This window comes from Taurulus bubalis (genome assembly GCF_910589615.1).
Source record: "Taurulus bubalis genome assembly, chromosome: 16".
Taxonomy (NCBI): Eukaryota; Metazoa; Chordata; class Actinopteri; order Perciformes; family Cottidae; genus Taurulus; species Taurulus bubalis.
In genome coordinates, this window is record NC_136604.1 from 23,481,098 (window position 1) to 23,498,597 (window position 17,500).

At 44.8% G+C, this 17,500-nt stretch overlaps 1 protein-coding gene across 1 annotated transcript in view; it reads left to right on the forward strand.

Annotated features, from left to right (window-relative positions):
- Positions 1-11,648: 11,648 nt before the first annotated feature.
- The window catches only part of LOC306748749 (uncharacterized protein), a gene marked incomplete at both ends in the record, with an annotated part of 6,971 nt that continues 1,119 nt past the window's right edge, over positions 11,649-17,500 (forward strand). Inside the window, 3 exons of the mRNA XM_079231960.1 lie at positions 11,649-11,668; positions 12,365-12,429; positions 16,396-16,560. Coding sequence (XP_079088086.1) covers positions 11,649-11,668; positions 12,365-12,429; positions 16,396-16,560 — 250 coding nt within the window. The remainder of the gene's footprint in view (positions 11,669-12,364; positions 12,430-16,395; positions 16,561-17,500) is intronic.

Genomic DNA, 17,500 nt, shown 5'->3' on the forward strand with positions numbered 1-17,500 from the left:
GCAGCTCTGTCGCTGTTCTTTCCCTTTAAAGGAGTTTTGTTCGTCTCTCTTCTGCTGCTTGTTTTTACTTGAAGAGGAAATCCCCGTTCAGGACGGGTAACTGACGGGTAACTGACGGGTAACTGACGGGTAACTGACGGGAAACTGACGGGTAACTGACGGGTAACTGACGGGTAACTGACGGGAAACTGACGGGTAACTGACGGGTAACTGACGGGAAACTGACGGGTAACTGACGGGTAACTGACGGGTAACTGACAAAGAAACTGATGGGTAACTGACGGGTAACTGACGGGAAACTGACGGGAAACTGATGGATGACTGATGGGTAACTGACGGGTAACTGATGGATAACTGACGGGCAACTGACGGGTAACTGACGGGTAACTGATGGGAAACTGATGGGTAACTGACGGGTAACTGACGGGTAACTGACGGGAAACTGACGGGTAACTGATGGGTAACTGACGGGTAACTGATGGGAAACTGATGGGAAACTGACGGGTAACTGACGGGTAACTGACGGGTAACTGACGGGTAACTGACGGGAAACTGACGGGTAACTGACGGGTAACTGACGGGAAACTGACGGGTAACTGACGGGTAACTGACGGGAAACTGACGGGTAACTGACGGGTAACTGACGGGTAACTGACGGGAAACTGACGGGTAACTGACGGGTAACTGATGGGTAACTGACGGGTAACTGATGGGTAACTGACGGGAAACTGACGGGTAAGTGATGGATAACTGACGGGTAACTGACGGGTAACTGATGGGTAACTGATGGGTAACTGACGGGTAACTGACGGGTAACTGACAAAGAAACTGATGGGTAACTGACGGGTAACTGACGGGAAACTGACGGGAAACTGATGGATGACTGATGGGTAACTGACGGGTAACTGATGGATAACTGACGGGTAACTGACGGGTAACTGACGGGTAACTGATGGGAAACTGATGGGTAACTGACGGGTAACTGACGGGTAACTGACGGGAAACTGACGGGTAACTGATGGGTAACTGACGGGTAACTGATGGGAAACTGATGGGAAACTGATGGGTAGCTGACGGGTAACTGATGGGTAACTGATGGGAAACTGACGGGTAACTGATGGGTAACTGATGGGTAACTGACGGGTAACTGATGGGTAACTGACGGGTAACTGACGGGTAACTGATGGGAAACTGATGGGTAACTGACGGGTAACTGACGGGTAACTGATGGGAAACTGACGGGTAACTAACGGGTAGCTGATGGGTAACTGACGGGTAACTGATGGGAAACTGACGGGTAACTAACGGGTAACTGATGGGTAACTGATGGGAAACTGACGGGTAACTGACGGGTAACTGACGGGTAACTGACGGGTAACTGATGGGAAACTGACGGGTAACTAACGGGTAACTGATGGGTAACTGACGGGAAACTGACGGGTAACTGATGGGTAACTGATGGGTAACTGACGGGTAACTGATGGGTAACTGATGGGAAACTGACGGGTAACTGATGGGTAACTGATGGGTAACTGACGGGTAACTGACGGGTAACTGATGGGTAACTGATGGGTAACTGACGGGTAACTGATGGGTAACTGATGGGTAACTGACGGGTAACTGACGGGTAACTGACGGGTAACTGATGGGAAACTGACGGGTAACTGATGGGAAACTGACGGGTAACTGACGGGTAACTGACGGGTAACTGATGGGAAACTGACGGGTAACTGACGGGTAACTGATGGGAAACTGACGGGTAACTGATGGGAAACTGACGGGTAACTGATGGGAAACTGACGGGTAACTGATGGGAAACTGACGGGTAACTGACGGGTAACTGATGGGAAACTGACGGGTAACTGATGGGAAACTGACGGGTAACTGACGGGTAACTGATGGGTAACTGACGGGAAACTGATGGGTAACTGATGTGTAACTGACGGGTAACTGACGGGTAACTGATGGGTAACTGACGGGTAACTGATGGGTAGCTAACGGGTAATTGACGGGTAACTGACGGGTAACTGACGGGTAACTGACGGGTAACTGACGGGAAACTGATGGGTAACTGACGGGTAACTGACGGGTAACTGACGGGTAACTGACGGGTAGCTGATAGGTAACTGACGGGTAACTGACCCAGGGTCAGGAGGCGGAGCTTCTCATGTGGCGTCACGTGATGCAGAGTGATGTGAGAGGTTTGAGGGGAAAGAGTCAAGTCACTAGTTAGTTTTTTTGCTTTATTTTGAAGGTGGATTTTCCCTGAAAGTACTTCCTGTTGAATACTTGTCCGTCTCTCGTTTTAAATACTTTTTCTTTATTAACAAAAACACAGAAAATACCATAAGACGGGCACTGGTTCTTTACTTTTAAAGAAGTGTCACAAAAACAAACTTTCAGCTCAAAGTGTTTGTTTATTTTTTGGGGTTCTGAGTGAATTTTTATTTTTGAATTTAAAACATAAAAACATTGTCTGTGATGTTTCCTTCGTCTTTAATCTGTTAATGTTGTATTTTATCGATGCAAAGGTTTTAGTTTTGATAAATAATTCTACTCGCGCTGATAAAATCTTTTATTTTGTTATATTTTGTATTTTTGTATTTTTGGTCTCAAAAACAAAACAAAAAGACGGAACAAATTAACTTCACAATGAAAGACATTCAAATAAACTGTCAATCAAAGTCAATTCACTGAAAGTTTTTAATTTGAAAATCACATTGATTTGTGGTTTTCAAAATAAAATATTTAAATGCTGTGTTTTTTTGTGCGCATGATTTTCAAAGTAAATTGTCCTCGATACTGTGAATCATAAAACACCAGATAAAATATGAAAAATTCATTAAAGTATTGCATTGGTTTTAAAACATATTATGGATGTATTTCCTGTCATGGCGGTGAATGAAGTTAAATTCCTCGTGACCAGATTATTCCGCTTCCTGTTTGTGGTTTCCGTGCCGATGCTCTGCAGGTCGTGAGGTCAGAGCTCCTCTACGTTTTATAAGTGGTTGAAAGTTATCGTGTCAAAACTGAAATGTAGATTTCTCTTCCTGCCTTCTGTCTGAGCTCTTTTATGACTCTTGTTTTGTAAAGAAATAAAACTTCCTGCTGTGCCAAACTTTATTTTGAAAGTGTACTTTTTCTAAATGTACAAACTGCTCAAACCTGCTCGTGTTCTTACTTTTCAGTAAACTTGAACTTCCCATGAGCAAAACGAAACATGTGTGATGTATTTATAATACCTTTAAACAAATACCATAAAAAGAACGTTTCAAAAGAAAAATCTACATATTAATACATTGTTGACTGCATTGATAAAGCATCTGTAAAAAATAACCCAGACATGTATTACATAGCACTCTAATAAGCACTTTACTAATACTTATGTACAATTACATGCTTTTATTAATAACCAGAGAATCGCGAGCCCCAACCTCAGAGTACACGGGTCTCTTACCAAGTCTCTGAGACGATGACAGGCTGTTGTTGTTGTTGATGAACATATTGTTGAATAGTATTTACTTTGGTCAACTACACATTATGCTCGTGAGCTGGAGTCTTGCTACGATGACGTTAGGTTATTGCACGTTTTATGTTCATCAATATTATAGTATTGATATTGATTTGGGGACGATGACAAACTGTGTTCAACCAACTGTTGAATATTATGTTTTGGTAAAAAATATACAATCTAGCATCACGTTGGCGTTATGCTGATCTATGTTTTGTGAGAATATTGCTGGATAGCGACTCAGGTTGTTCAACCCCCTAGCCGGAAGGCTAGTGGGCCAGGAACAGCTGCCGTTGCCTAGGTTTCCATCGCATAAAAACCTTATAGGACGCCAATGGTTGTTCCAGGTGTTGCACAATCCTCCAAGGGAATGGTTTGTGAAAGAAACGGAAGGCTTTGGTTGTTATGATCAATGTTCTCCTTTGGCCAGAGACCTGTGAGCGTTGGATGATCCCGTCCTCCATGCCGTCCATTCATTCTTGATAATAGACACCTTGTCCATCACATCCTTTATTATATCACCAAAAGAGCTCCAACACGTTCTCCGACGTATCTAAACAGCTGGTTTCAGGTTTCAGGTCCTTTTAGTTTCATTTTCTCTCCAAGCTTGTGCAAAGTTGAAACGGCAGATTCAACGTTTTAAAGGGAGATTATTCCGACAGTAAGCTTCTTCAAACTGTCTCTGTGTTCCGACGTATGGAAATCCTAATATCAGCCGAAATTCTGTATTTCCATAACCTGCATGCGTCCGTGTGAGTCATCGCACATGAAGGCGGCAGATGGTCGATGGGCGGAGGACGAAATGCAACGAGCTGTTTCTAGAACACGTTATTGAGGAGACGTTATTCCCCCGCGCATGGTGAACGTTTCCTACAAGTGATGCATTAATGCTTCGTGGAAAGAAGAAAATAAAAGTGTGATGTTGGAATTATTTTATTTCTGATGTCAACACAACTTTAAAAGATGACGGTCCTCAGTCCTTTCCTCCTCTGTTAGTCGGGGGTCGGAGAGAATGCGTCTTACGCTTCAACTGCTTTCACTGCTTAACTGCTGTTGTTATTTGATTCTTCTTCCCTCCCTCAGGGGTTCGAGTACACTTCAACTGCTTTCACTTTCTGTTATTTGACTGCTTGTCATCTTTCCTTACCATCTTCCCTCTTTCCTTACATCCCTCCTTCCTTCCTCTGACCTATCTGTCCTTGAGTGATCAGTGGTTTGAGAGGTCTAAGGTCATGCACTTCAACTGCTTTCACTTCATGTAAATTGACTGCTTGTCTTCTCTCTGTTCCACTTTCTCTCTTTGCTTTCTTCCTCCCTTCCTTAACCTTTCTTTCTTCTTTTGTCCTATCCTGTTCCTGAAGTGTTCTGAGGGAATGTCCAACATCATGCCCTTCAATTGCTTTCACTTTCTGTTATAATTTGATGATTCCCTCCCTCCTTCCTCCCCCGTTCCTCCCTTATTCCTTCCCTCCTGTTCTTTCCTTTGCTGATCAGTGGTCCGAGATAATGTGGAAAGTCATACGCTTCAACTGCTTTCACTTAATTTTTCCCTTTGGCTGCTTGTCTTCTTTCCTTACCTTCTACCCTCTCTCCTACCTTCATTCCATTCTTAAATCCTCTCTTCCTTCCTTTGCTCTTCTGTCCTTCTTTCTGTCAGTCGTCCAAGAGAATGTCCAAGGTCAAACACTTCAACTGCTTTCACTTCTGGTGTAGTATAATGCTTCCTTCCCTTCCTCCTTCCACCCTTTCTTCTTCTTTGCTTCCTTTCCTTTGGCAGCATGTTGAAGGTCTATGCTTCAACTCCTTTCACTGACTGCCTTTACTTCCTGTTTTCATTTGATTCTTCTTCTGTACTTCCACTGCTTTCACTCCTCAAACTGAATGTCTTTTTGTGTTCTAGCCCGTTTGAAGTTGTCATCTTGGACATTGTGATGGATCGTTTTCAGGATGTGTTTTTGTGAGAGGACATGAATTGCTCCCTCATGGTCCTTCCCGCCGAGCGACCGCCTTTCTAGCACGAAGTGAAGTGTATTGGAGCTTGTCAATACAGACATGTATTATTGACATATCACACACTTTTATTCATAAAAATATTTAACCGTATACCTGTGCCTATTAAATGTGAAGTACGACCACCCTCATTGGAATATGCACATTGGCTACAACATTGGTATATTAATTATTTGACTTTGCAGAACTTTATAGAATGATGTGACTGTAAATAGATGTTACAGTGAAAACTCTCAGTTCTTCACTACATCCTCCACTCAAGGCTTCTTTGACCGATGCTCACCTGATGCATAGCCTCTGGCTCTCCTGAGTCGCCGCCTGGCCGCTGACCTGCATGTAGCTTTTGTGTAATGTTTCATGTGATACACGTTGTTCTTCCTTCAATCTGTCCCGCTGCCGGCTGTCATGATGTTGGTCTGTTTGGTGTCCTGTTTTATTGTGAAGTCCTTGTCTTAAGTCCTCTGTGTTCCTGCACTTCCTCCCCTGTGATTGTCTGTCTGCCCTGTTCCCTGATTGTGTATTCCCTTCACCTCTGCTGCCCTCATTGTTTCCACCTGTTCCTCGTTTCCTTCCTCTTGTATTTAAACCCTGTTTGTCTCCTGTCACCTTGTGGGATTGTACTGTTTCCCCCCGCAGGGCTCTCAAGTTTTTAAGACAGGTAAGCTTCACCCCCCCCCCTCTCTCTCTCTCTCTCTCTCTCTCTCTCTCTCTCTCTCTCGCTCTCTCTCTCTCCCCCCCCCTCTCTCGCTCCCCCCCCCCCAGATACAACAGATACGTTTTTCTGATTGGCTATTCGTGTCGCCCATTTCTTTTTATTAATTGGCTGATGAGTCCAGGGGATTCGGGGAGACGTGCTTGATTCCTCCATGGTGAGGGCAGCGACCAGGTCATGTTTGTGCTGCGGCACATTAAATAGCCTAGAGGGTTTTTTTTAGCGTGAGAAATACGATGTGTAGCGGGAGGGCGTGGCTTAAGACCGAAATGCGTGACACTTGAGAGCCCTGCCCCCGTCTGTTACCCCTGTTGGATGTCCCGTGCTATGCCTGTTTTGTCCCTGTTTTGTCCCTGTTTTGACCCTGTTTTGACCCTGTTTTGACCCCCCCCCCCGTTTTTGCTCCCTGCTTGGATTCCTGTTTGTGGTTGTGCGTTCCTCGGCCTGTGTAAAACCAGTACCTGAGTTGTTGTTTATCTATTCAATTTACTTTTGAATCGTTGCAACGGCATTTGGGTCCACTCTCTCCTCACCCCTCACCTAACAGTTGGCATTGCTCGATAGGAAACACAATTATTACTATACAGTGTACCAGGATCCCTTGTGGGCCTGAAGTCAGTGAATTGAGTCCGACTGCGCAGCCAGTCCGACATGTCCGTCCTCTCCTTTCCTGGACAAGGTGTCAATGAACCATGTGGGAACTCCCCCAAACCACTCAGATTGTGCAGGAGACAGACAAACAGAGACCGCAGTATTTTCTGTCCAATAAATACATAACTTCCTCATCTTTCATCAGAAACTGTTTATTTGCCATGAATGTTTACACAGACGAGGATTTTTTTTCTAGGCGGAAGGTGCATGCATTAGACAGGAGACGCTAGATGAGACCAACAACAACAGTGCAACGGGTGTTAAACTAAATAAAATCTTGAGTGGTGTAGTTCCTGATGTGTGTATTTCATGTAAAAATTGACTAACTTCCCCCCACCCTCTGTGTAGTGGTGTGTGTGTGTCGTTGGTCCGCCCCGCCGCCTGCCCCTCCCCTCAGTGGGAGGCTGATGTTGACGCTTGTGTTTGTCTTCCAAAGTCTCTGACCCTCCAGTTCTCTCTGACCCTCCAGTTCTCTCTGGCCCTCCAGTTCTCTCTGGCCCTCCAGTTCTCTCTGGCCCTCCAGTTCTCTCTGACCCTCCAGTTCTCTCTGGCCCTCCAGTTCTCTCTGGCCCTCCAGTTCTCTCTGGCCTGACACATTGCCAACTGGGCCTCCTCGGCCTCTGCTGTCGCACTGCTCCGCTGCATGTGGCAGGATGATGTTTGCCAGGTTCATGTTGGCTGGGGAGTGAAGGCTGTGGCCGTGCAGAGTCCAGATCAGATTCCTGACTAGTGGCTCTCAGACCTTTACTCTAGCGCCACCAAGAGGTTCATATTGGTGGTTTCAGCTGAACAATCCTCTGACTTCTCCTCTGACTCCATCATCAGCTGAACATTGTAATGTGCTTTGGTTTATGAGTCATTATCTTCTGCATGAGTACAGAGTTGACAGCATGTCTACTCAACACAGGGAAAGGGAAGAGAGCAGCTGTGCTGTCTGAGGACTCTCTGGAGTATAGAAACACTGAGTCCCCTTCTGGAAAGTTTACCTTCTGAGATGTTCAGTGTAGAGGATGAGTAGACGGTTTCTTTCTATAAATAAAATACATGTCATATCTGAAACATTGATCCTGTTTTGTTGTTTTGTCTCCAGCAGGAGGAACGTCCGTGACGTACTGTGACCTGCAACCCTTCAGGGAGCAGGCGCGCTGCCTCGGCTTCACCGGAGAACCAGACTTTACCTACGACCCCAAGAACGGAGCTTCACCTTTACAGCTGTCTGAGGAATGACAGGAAGACGTGTGGCGAGACACAACTGACTTCTCTGTTCTCGTCTCTCTGCAGGTTTCTGCACTGAAGGCGAGGGGCGGAAGATACACGAATAGCATGACTATTACTGATAATTCATGAATTTTCAAACTGAGTAAAGAGACAGAAAGTGACTCAAAACATTGAACGTGGCTCGTTTTTATTCCTAATCTAAACGTGTATTAGCGAGGTGTTATTATTTACTGAGTCATAACTCAGTCAACACACAACATGAAACACACTTTTAATAATTCAATGCAATTTACACCGTCTGGGAAAATCATCATCTCTGATGTCCATCAAGAATACAATGATGAGCTGCATTCAAATGTTTATCTGTGGTTTTTAGTCTGCTGGTGCTAATTACATCAACAACTAGTGTTCGCTTCTCCAGCAGGCGAACGTCAGCTGCACTTCATGGAACAGGCTTGTTTTCTTTAACAGCGAGAACACAACAAGAAATCTATTTATCTATCTTCAACGTGAAAATAAAGAACATTAACATTTAACAGCGTCTCAAGTTTGTGGATCCACTCTGTGGGGAACTGTGTGCACACTGGGTATACTGGAGGTATACTGGAGGTATACTGGAGGTTACTATGGGAATAGTGTTGAGAATATATTGCTTCTACATAGTGGGCCGATTCAAAATATCACTTTTTTAATGTTTAACTTCACGTATTCTGGCCACAGCCTGCTCCATCGCTCTTACCTCACTACACTCCCAACGAGCTTGAGCAGCTCTGTATGTTTCTTGTTCCATGGATAACAGACAGAAGGATAAAACATTCTTCATTACAAACCTGTACATCATCTTAACAGCAGGTGGCACTGTAAGCATGGGCAATGATGGGGGAAATACATTGTATGCGCTTCATGGAAAAAAAACTGCACAAGAGTTAACAACCGTATCTTCCTGTGCTCCTTTCTTCAGGTCTCAACTGGACCAGGTCCCCGAGGCTCGAGGCCTTCAACATGTACTCAGTGCATTTCTATGTGGTGTAGGCCAAAGTGAATGATTAACACAAAGCCAACAGTGTCCTTATTAGTCCTAAACCCCGACCTGAAGTCCCCTTTGGACCTGCAGGTGGAATGAATGCAAACATGTCTTACCTAATTCTGGGGCAAAGTTTTCTAGTTTGTAAATACTGGGAAAAACCGAAGCCCCCATCAGCTTCTTAAAAGGCGGAGCAGCTCCGATGCGCCTCAGTCATCTGTACTTCTGTGACCAGCAGCTATCATCTGACATCTCTGTGTTTTTCCTCACAGCTGGATTATCATGAATCTGTGGCTCAGCAGCTGTTTCCTGGTGGCGGGGCTGTTTCTGAGCAGCTCGGCTCTGACACCTGAAGAATGCCGGCCTTTAATCACGCCTTTGTCCCTGACGCCCTCCGTGGTAAGCCTTCATCTGTCTGGGTCTGTCCATCAGGCATTAGCACTGAAGCAGATTCAGCTTGTTGGGAAGTTCTTCCTCAGTTTATGCCTTTAGCGTTTCTCTAAAAGATAAACACATAGCGCAATGAAAAGGTACTTCAACCATTTCCCAAGATGTGACTGTTTCCTATCCAGGTAGTTACCAAATGTCTTTGGGTTAGTGCTGCCACTTGGGAAACTGGTGAAAAAAAAAAAAAAATATATATATATATATATATATATATATATATAGCGTGCAGTGGACTGACTGTTTTTCATCCAGATGGTTCTAAAAGTGTTTGAGGATTCTGTAAATACCGTTAGAACACAGAATGTATTGTTAAACACCTCAAACACACAGTGATGTTTTTCAGGCGAGAAGGCAACTAAAATATGTAGTCAATTTATACAAAATGTCTGTTTAAAGCCGGATAACATCTATCAGCAACTCTTTGGTAAGTTAACTACTGGCTCTGATGCCCCACTCCAATATTTCAATTCAATATTAGAGATATATACATATATATATATATATATATATATATATATATATATATATATATATATATATATATATATATATATATATATATATATGATGGAAAAATAAAGTAGGAAAAACAACCACACATGGATCAAGTTCCAAAACAGATTACAAATGATCAAGAAATGAGCAATAGTCACTTGATAAGCAAACTAAATATGCCAGAATCCAGTTGCAATAAATACGTGGAATATCACATTTAATGCTTCTCAAATCAATTTTCCGTGAATTAAATTCTTAAAATATCACAATAAATGTTTCTCACCAGGATTAAATCGTCCAGAACACGTTCAAATTTAGGAAGCACATTAAAATAATTCTTGAAAACGTTAAATCCCAGTTCCTTATAACTGAGCACCAAAGCATCGAGTGAAGCAAACAGAAAAGTCGACGTCATGTAAATGTGCTCGGGCCGCATCATGCATCACTCATTTTTGGAGGATTGGATGATGTACCTTGGAGTTACAACAACTTTCTATAACATAGCGAACCACAAAATGAGGGAGAAATGGGGTCCGCGCCACGGCGAGGTCGCTGAACGAAAACTCACAATTTTGATCAGTTTTCATCCCAAAGGTCTAAAGACCATCTTCGGTAAATTTGAAGATGATCGCATAAATTCTTTAGGAGGAGTTCGTAAAAGTACAAATGCAAAAAAAGACAAAAAATAAAATAATTGCCGAATTACTGTAGCGCCCCCTAGTGTTTAAATAGCATAACAATGATGGGGCATGGTAAAGGATGCAATGTGCACATATGCTGAAAATCTGGTGACACTAAGCCAAATAGTTTTGAAGTTATGAGTATTGATATACAAGCCACGCCTCTAAGAAGTTCATTGGTCCATATCCTCTAAACACAATGAGATATTAACAAGCTTTTGATGATATAGGTCCAATAATGATCCACAGCAAGTTTGGTATGAATCGGACCCAGCTTGTAGGAGGAGTTTGCAATAATGTGTTTTTCACAAAATTCAAAATGCCGGAACATTTTGGGAGACGAAGTTTCGGCGTCTGAGAGGTTTTTTGTAGAGCAGCTGGAGATGGACATGAGTGTCAAATTCAATCGGACATACTGGCTAAGGGGCGCCGCCTGTCCAGTTTCTAGGGGGCGCTACAGAGCCATTGGTTTATACAGAAATGTGACGCCTATAGCAGATGTCTATTTTCACCAAGCCTGACAAGCGTGCAAAATCTGGTGAGTTTTGGAGTATGACAAGTACCCCAAATATGCGCTCAAAGGTCTCAAATAAAAAATCATAGGAATATAATACCCCTTCAAATTTCAATAGGGTCCTGCCGGACCGACGTTGTCGGAGCTCGGGCCCTAATTAATTTGAAAAGATTTAATATGAAAGAATTAGTGCAATATTCAACCCATTATTCAATGGTACCTGCGTCTGCTGTCACTAACTGACTTCCTGTTGGTTGCAGGTATACGGCAAGTTCCACTTCCTCTCTGGTTACTCTGATAATGACGTTTACAACCACCTCCTGAAGCTCACCGATAGCTACTGGCTGAATGCCAACGCGTCCCCATCCGGCCCCGACACAGTGGCCATGTCTTCAGGGAGCAGGGTGTGAGTAGTTAACAGTTTAACATCAAATGCACAACATGATACATTCTACAAATTATAGATTAATACTCGTTTAAAATGTCTAGCATTGAAATGTTTTCTCCACTAGAGGGACACCCTGGAGCTCTTTATTAAGTTTTCTCCACTAGAGGGACACCCTGGAGCTCTTTATTAAGTTTTCTCCACTAGAGGGACACCCTGGAGCTCTTTATTAAGTTTTCTCCACTAGAGGGACACCCTGGAGCTCTTTATTAAGTTTTCTCCACTAGAGGGACACCCTGGAGCTCTTTATTAAGTTTCTCCACTAGAGGGACACCCTGGAGCTCTTTGTTACGTTTTCTCCACTAGAGGGACACCCTGGAGCTCTTTATTAAGTTTTCTCCACTAGAGGGACACCCTGGAGCTCTTTATTAAGTTTCTCCACTAGAGGGACACCCTGGAGCTCTTTGTTACGTTTCTCCACTAGAGGGACACCCTGGAGCTCTTTATTAAGTTTCTCCACTAGAGGGACACCCTGGAGCTCTTTGTTACGTTTTCTCCACTAGAGGGACACCCTGGAGCTCTTTATTAAGTTTCTCCACTAGAGGGACACCCTGGAGCTCTTTATTAAGTTTCTCCACTGGAAGCTGACATGGATGAGCCGTTATAAAACAACTGTTAGAATATAAACTCAGCTCGTCCTCTTCTCTCTTTTCTCAGGAATGGAACCTGCATATCTCTAAGCATCAATGGCACCATTGATGGCAACACTCTATCAACGTCAGGTGAGCTGCCTGATCCAACGCCGTGCTGGAGGGTCTACATCTTTACATTCTGAGAGAAACGGTGGAGAATCAAACATTAGACTTCTGCTGCGTACAAACGCCTTATTGTTTTATTCAAGAATAAAGTCAGGACTAAAAGGATCTTGTTCAAGGAAGACTCCTTAAATACAGACATGCTATAGTGTAGCTTTACAGGCAGGGTTAGCCACCTAGCATCGTTGCTCTATAGATTTTAATATCTGTCGGTCCAGACTGAAAAATCTCAACAACTACTGGATGGGCAGAGATGGAGTTTGGTTCACACAGTCCTCGAACCAGAGGATACTCGTCCTGCCTCTGCCTCTCAGACCCAGAGAGCACAAGCTCAAATTGCGGCACCAGCCTCTTGCACAGGCACTTCCGGTGGCACGCTCAGTTGCCGCGGTGCCGGAAGCTGCCACTACCTTAGAGGCAGCATTTCCGGTGGCACGTCTCAGGAGGCGGGGCACTTACGAGCTGCCCCTCGCGTGCCACTGGTTGTTGAGGCATCTGCCTGTTAGAGAGAGCGGGGCGCAGCTTCAGGTCCTGGACGGTATGCAGCACCTGCTGCCGACGCTCACGGCCGCGCCGTGTGACTCACGCTAGTGCATGTGTCACACGCACTCCCGCCACACGCCAATGTCTCACGGCAAAAACTAATTCTGATTTTGGACCGAGGCGCGTTCGTTCCAGGCGCGTGTTCGTTACAGGCGCGTGTTCGTTACAGGCGCGCGTTCGTTACAGGCGCGCGTTCGTTCCAGGCGCGTGTTCGTTCCAGACGTGTTCTTTCCAGGCGCGTGTTCGTTCCAGGCGCGTGTTCGTTCCAGCTTTTGATCTCCTTCTAATACCTCATTTTTTGTTGTTTTATTCATGTGTTGATCTATTGTTTTGCGTTAAAAGGCTCCTGTTTAAACACTTTATTTGTTGCACTTTTTCGCTTGATAATGAAAAATATTTTCCCCTAACTAATCTTGTGTCATTTTTTGCTTAACATGAATCATGAAGTGCTCTTAAGAATACAAGTATTAACAATACAGGTTAGGCTTCAGTAAAGAATTAGTTGAATACCATCGTAATCAAAATGTCCACCAACCTCCTTGGTCCCATCTTAACACAACTCTATTAGTTAGACTGTGTTGTGGGACATAGACAGTCATTGAGGCACAGCAACAGTGTTCTGGTTGAACGTTCAGTCCAGAAGCCGCTGTGGCAGGTATCTGTGGCAGGTGTCTGTGGCAGGTGTCTGTGGCAGGTGTCTGTGGCAGGTGTCTGTGGCAGGTATCTGTGGCAGGTGTCTGTGGCAGGTGTCTGTGGCAGGTATCTGTGGCAGGTATCTGTGGCAGGTATCTGTGGCAGGTGTCTGTGGCAGGTGTCTGTGGCAGGTATCTGTGGCAGGTATCTGTGGCAGGTATTTGTGGCAGGTGTCTGTGGCAGGTATCTGTGGCAGGTGTCTGTGGCAGGTATCTGTGGCAGGTATCTGTGGCAGGTATTTGTGGCAGGTATTTGTGGCAGGTATCTGTGGCAGGTATTTGTGGCAGGTATCTGTGGCAGGTGTCTGTGGCAGGTATCTGTGGCAGGTGTCTGTGGCAGGTATCTGTGGCAGGTGTCTGTGGTAGGTATTTGTGGCAGGTGTCTGTGGCAGGTGTCTGTGGCAGGTATCTGTGGCAGGTATCTGTGGCAGGTATCTGTGGCAGGTGTCTGTGGCAGGTATCTGTGGCAGGTGTCTGTGGCAGGGATTTGTGGCAGGTGTCTGTGGCAGGTGTCTGTGGCAGGTGTCTGTGGCAGGTGTCTGTGGCAGGTGTCTGTGGCCACAGCTGTCATCGCTGCAGAATAGATTCAGAAGATGTTTTGGCGACTGCCTGCCACTATTGTGGCTTCTGGTGAGATGCACAGATACACAGCTTAAGGATGTCAGTCGTTTTGCATTCATTTGCAAGGTTCTTTATCATTATTTGTAACAAGGCATCCAATACACGTACATTGTACATTGTCCCTCCAGAACAAATACAAATAAAATAATACAGTTTGTAACAGAAAGGGAAAACTAAGAGCACAGAACAGCCCTTTCCCTCCCTGACAGAGAAAAGAGGGCGGCGCCAAAGAGGCAATCTAGGAATGGTCAAATATAGTTTGACCATTTATATTGAAGACTGGGTGGAGACTGGGCGCCCAGCGCCTACCTCTACCGGTTTGAAGGGAAACCTGCGCTACAGAAGATATACACACCAATGTTCAACGACAAATCTGGAAACCATTTAAATATTGATTATGTAAATAGTGTTTGTCATAAAACGTAGCTCATGGACATATCATATAATTCAAGCTCTCTATACACTTAGACTGTATCAGATGATTCATACAGGTGATGTTATATTATGTACACACACCTGCTGTCCGCTGTGCTGCTGAGTGTTGGAGGAGACACTGAGCCCCTTCAGAAGCACATTGGTAGTAATGCTTAAGAAGATTAAAAAGCAAGGCCAATTAAAAAAATAACTTAATAATATCAGAGAAATATTTACTGTTGTTACAGTAAATATTTATGAAAAAAAAAGTTGTTGTAAACAAATGTCATTATCTCTACATACAGTCATAAAAGACAATGACAAATAAGCATATTCAAATGTAGAACATGAACTAATAATGTTTGGTTTCATATAATTTACAGGTGGCAGTGCACATATCATTAATATTACTACTACTAATTATCATTAGTTCTGTTGCAGTAGGATATTATGGATTATATTCATTATAATAATAAAAACAAGCTTGAAAGTCTTTGTCTGTTGAGTTTAAACCAATGAATAAAAACCTACCTAAAACGTGTATTTATTCTGATCCAGAGAGATTAAATTAAAAAGAGATTACATTAATAAATGCATTATTTAAAGACCGATAAAGACTTTACACATAACTTGTAAATGCATACCTGGCTTATTTCTCAATTACAGCACAGTCAATTAATTCTTTTGGTCTGATTTAGTAAGGAGTTAAAAAAATGAATGGCTTGATTAAAATTGACAAAAGAATATCAATTATTATGAAGGCTGTATGACAGTATTCACATTACAATACTTAAGTCTAAGTCTAATAGTCCTACTTAATAAATATTAGATTTGGTTGGAGAAATATGAATGATGAGTTAAATTAGACAAAGAGGCAGTTATTTGATTCAATAGATATTCAATAGCCAGAATACCAATCTTTAATTTATTTAACCAATATCAAAACAGAAAATGAATGAACGGCTATGCTAATGAATTACATTGCACAGTGGATTTATAAATTCAGAAAAAAAAACATTTTAAAAGAGAAACATACCTTCATGTGTTTACTCCTGCGCTCACACAAAGGTAAACTCCCTCTTGTGGCCAAATGGGTCAATAACACTCATCTTCAATATGTGCAGAACTACTGGGTTCAGGAGGAAACTTTGCACATGAATGCAGAACCACATGATGGAAATGCTACTTCTAGGGAGCACAACATTGACTACTGACATCCTTAAACTATGCATCTCACCAGATTCTTTGTATTTGATTATTGTTTATTCAAGTGTAAAAATATTGAACATGGTTGTGGCTCCTGATGCCTGGTGCCACAGGAAGAGCCCACACGAGGTGCCGGGATTTGAGTTTGCTCCTACTGCTCAGACCTTTACTCTAGCGCCACCAAGAGGTTCATATTGGTGGTTTCAGCTGAACAATCCTCTGACTTCTCCTCTGACTCCATCATCAGCTGAACATTGTAATGTGCTTTGGTTTATGAGTCATTATCTTCTGCATGAGTACAGAGTTGACAGCATGTCTACTCAACACAGGGAAAGGGAAGAGAGCAGCTGTGCTGTCTGAGGACTCTCTGGAGTATAGAAACACTGAGTCCCCTTCTGGAAAGTTTACCTTCTGAGATGTTCAGTGTAGAGGATGAGTAGACGGTTTCTGTCCTCAGTCGGCACCGTCACCTCGCTGCACCACCTGCTGCCGACCTGCGCCGGCTGTCAGCTCATGAGCATCAACGGCACGGCCACAGACATGGACAAGATGCTCCGCATGATGAACATCAAGAGCAACGCTACAGCGGAGAGGATGAACGTCCGGGCTCTTTACCTGATGGGTGAGAAGGAACCAGCCGGAGAGAACATATGTATTCAGGCACTCGCTCCCTCTCTCCTCACCCTCGCTCCCTCTCTCCTCACCCTCTCCCTCTCTCCCTCCTCTCCTCTCCTCCTCTCCCTCCTCTCCTCTCCCTCCTCTCCTCTCCCTCCTCTCCTCTCCCTCTCTCCCTCCTCTCCTCTCCTCTCCTCCTCTCCCTCCTCTCCTCTCCTCTCCTCTCCTCTCCCTCCTCTCCTCACCCTCTCTCCCTCCTCTCCTCTCCTCTCCCTCCTCTCCTCACCCTCTCTCCCTCCTCTCCTCTCCTCTCCCTCCTCTCCTCACCCTCTCTCCCTCCTCTCCTCACCCTCTCTCCCTCCTCTCCTCACCCTCTCTCCCTCCTCTCCTCTCCTCTCCCTCCTCTCCTCACCCTCTCTCCCTCCTCTCCTCACCCTCACTCCCTCCTCTCCTCTCCTCACCCTCTCTCCCTCCTCTCCTCTCCTCTCCCTCCTCTCCTCACCCTCTCTCCCTCCTCTCCTCACCCTCTCTCCCTCCTCTCCTCACCCTCTCTCCCTCCTCTCCTCTCCTCTCCCTCCTCTCCTCACCCTCTCTCCCTCCTCTCCTCACCCTCACTCCCTCCTCTCCTCTCCTCACCCTCTCTCCCTCCTCTCCTCTCCTCTCCCTCCTCTCCTCACCCTCTCTCCCTCCTCTCCTCTCCTCTCCCTCCTCTCCTCACCCTCTCTCCCTCCTCTCCTCACCCTCTCTCCCTCCTCTCCTCACCCTCACTCCCTCCTCTCCTCTCCTCACCCTCTCTCCCTCCTCTCCTCTCCTCTCCCTCCTCTCCTCACCCTCTCTCCCTCCTCTCCTCACCCTCTCTCCCTCCTCACCTCACCCTCTCTCCCTCCTCTCCTCTCCTCTCCCTCCTCACCCTCTCTCCCTCCTCTCCTCACCCTCACTCCCTCCTC